We start from the raw sequence: 2,350 nt of genomic DNA on the forward strand, positions 1-2,350 counted from the left end.
GGGTGCTGCGGGGGGACGCTCCGCCGGGCAGCGCCGCTTGGAAGCCTCCGAGGAAAAGCCGGGCAGGGTTTATATTCCAGCTAGGTTTCGTTTGCTCTTTTCTTTTTTTAGATGCGTTACTGTGCCTGTAGAGACTTCATCGCTTCACCTCAGACCTATGTGACTCTGGGGGAAGGATCATGACTGAAGTCCTTCTCTCTGCTGCTCTGAATGGAACTGAACCCAACCTGTTATCCAGCAGTGGCTGGTCTGCGGGAAACGTCACCACCAAGTGTTCCCTGACCAAAACCGGCTTCCAGTTCTATTACTTGCCCACCGTCTACATTCTGGTCTTCATCACTGGGTTTTTGGGCAACAGTGTGGCCATCTGGATGTTTGTCTTCCACATGAAGCCGTGGAGCGGCATCTCAGTTTACATGTTCAACTTGGCACTGGCTGATTTCTTGTATGTCTTGACTCTGCCCGCCCTCATCTTTTACTACTTCAACAAAACAGACTGGATCTTCGGAGATATTATGTGCAAGCTGCAGAGGTTCATCTTCCACGTGAACCTGTATGGCAGTATTCTGTTCCTAACCTGCATTAGTGTGCACAGGTACACGGGAGTGGTGCACCCCCTGAAGTCTCTGGGGAGGCTGAAGAAGAAGAACGCTGTGTACATCAGCAGCCTGGTCTGGGTCCTGGTGGTGGCTGCAATTTCTCCCATACTCTTCTACTCGGGAACGGGAATAAGGAAAAATAAAACCACGACATGCTACGACACAACAGCCGACGATTACCTGAGAAGTTACTTCATTTACAGCATGTGCACCACAGTGCTGATGTTCTGCATCCCCTTCATAGTGATTCTTGGTTGCTATGGGCTCATCGTGAAAGCTTTGATTTACAAAGATTTGGACAATTCTCCTCTCAGGAGAAAGTCCATTTACCTGGTTATTATTGTGTTGACAGTCTTTGCCGTGTCTTACCTTCCCTTCCACGTGATGAAGACCTTAAACCTAAGGGCCAGGGTGGATTTTCAGACTCCAGATATGTGTGCCTTCAACGATAAGGTTTATGCCACTTACCAAGTGACGAGGGGCCTGGCCAGCCTCAACAGCTGCGTCGACCCCATCCTGTACTTCCTGGCAGGTGACACCTTCCGAAGGAGGCTCTCCAGGGCCACCAGGAAATCGTCCAGAAGGAGCGAGCACAACGTGCAGTCCAAGAGCGAGGAAATGACTCTCAATATTTTATCAGAGTATAAACAGAATGGAGATACCAGTTTGTGAACAAACGCGGAAGATTTGGGAAAAATCCTCCGCTTTGAGGCAGTAGGAGACTGTAGGGCTACAAGTGTGTGAGGAAATCTACCAGTCTCTCAAATTCCTTTTAGGTAAAGCCTCGTTTTCTCATCTTAGGAAAAGCTTAACAAAGTGGAAGGATTTTCATGAAAAAATAACATGTTGAAATTCAGCTTTCCTTCAATAGTCTCATTTCTTTCTGACTTGTGTCAGATAAAGTAAAATGAAGTAAATCCCCTAAAGGAGGAAAGCAATCCAAGTGCTTCTGGTTTAATGACTTAGTCTCCCACGTTCAAAAATGTTCTCAGTCAGCCTCTCTTTCAAAATAGGAAATAAAAATAAGAGCAGTATCCTGTCTCTGAGGCTCAGTCACAGACCGAGCCTCGCGCTCGCTCGCCGTTCTACGCAGGGATTTAAATCAGAGTCACGACACAGTTATCATTTACAGTTTTATTATTTCTTCATCTACTTCTAGTGCTGGTAATTATTTGGTAGTTTGGTGGCATTTATGGTTCAGTCCTCTTTCAGTGCTGATGTTTTACTAAAGGTAGGCTTACTGGTGTGTGCATGATTGTGCTTTCAGATTGTGATGGTTGTTCATGACAAACCTGGGCCCCCTTCAAAGCAGAGGGTTCCCAGGTGCAGTGGCCCCTTGGGCACTGGCAGACAGGTAGCAGGTCTCCCTCGGAGCCAGGCATGTGGGCACTGCCAGCACGTGCTGGAGAGCAAAGTGTGTTGAGGTGACTGGGCTTTGAGCAGCTGAGGGTCCCATCCTGTCCCCGTGCTGGCCGCAGAGATGGCAGGACAGGCTGAGCATGGACTGGGCTGGCCAGGGAGTTCCAGGTGAGCCCCCTGGCCCAGGGGCTGGTCAGTGCCCTGCTGTGGCACGGCCACTGGTGCTCAGAGCCTTGTGGAGTTCTGCGCGGGGAGAAATGGGTGGGCTGGAAATACCTGAACCTTCCAGGCGAGCAGAGTGTGCAGGAGCTCGAGGTACCTGTGCTTGGTACGAGAATGGTTCTGTTCCTGCAGTCTTTACAGATAACACAAGAGTTGTTTCCCCAGAAAAA

General features: G+C 49.3%; 1 protein-coding gene across 1 annotated transcript; it reads left to right on the plus strand.

Annotated features, from left to right (window-relative positions):
• Positions 1-179: 179 nt before the first annotated feature.
• Positions 180-1,522, plus strand: P2RY1 (purinergic receptor P2Y, G-protein coupled, 1). Its single transcript, XM_009079992.1, has one exon. The coding sequence runs from the start codon at positions 180-182 to the stop codon at positions 1,269-1,271; it is 1,092 nt and encodes a 363-aa protein (XP_009078240.1). The 3' UTR covers positions 1,272-1,522.
• The last annotated feature ends 828 nt before the right edge of the window (positions 1,523-2,350 follow it).

This window comes from Acanthisitta chloris, unplaced genomic scaffold (genome assembly GCF_000695815.1).
Source record: "Acanthisitta chloris isolate BGI_N310 unplaced genomic scaffold, ASM69581v1 Scaffold42418, whole genome shotgun sequence".
NCBI classification, from domain to species: Eukaryota; Metazoa; Chordata; class Aves; order Passeriformes; family Acanthisittidae; genus Acanthisitta; species Acanthisitta chloris.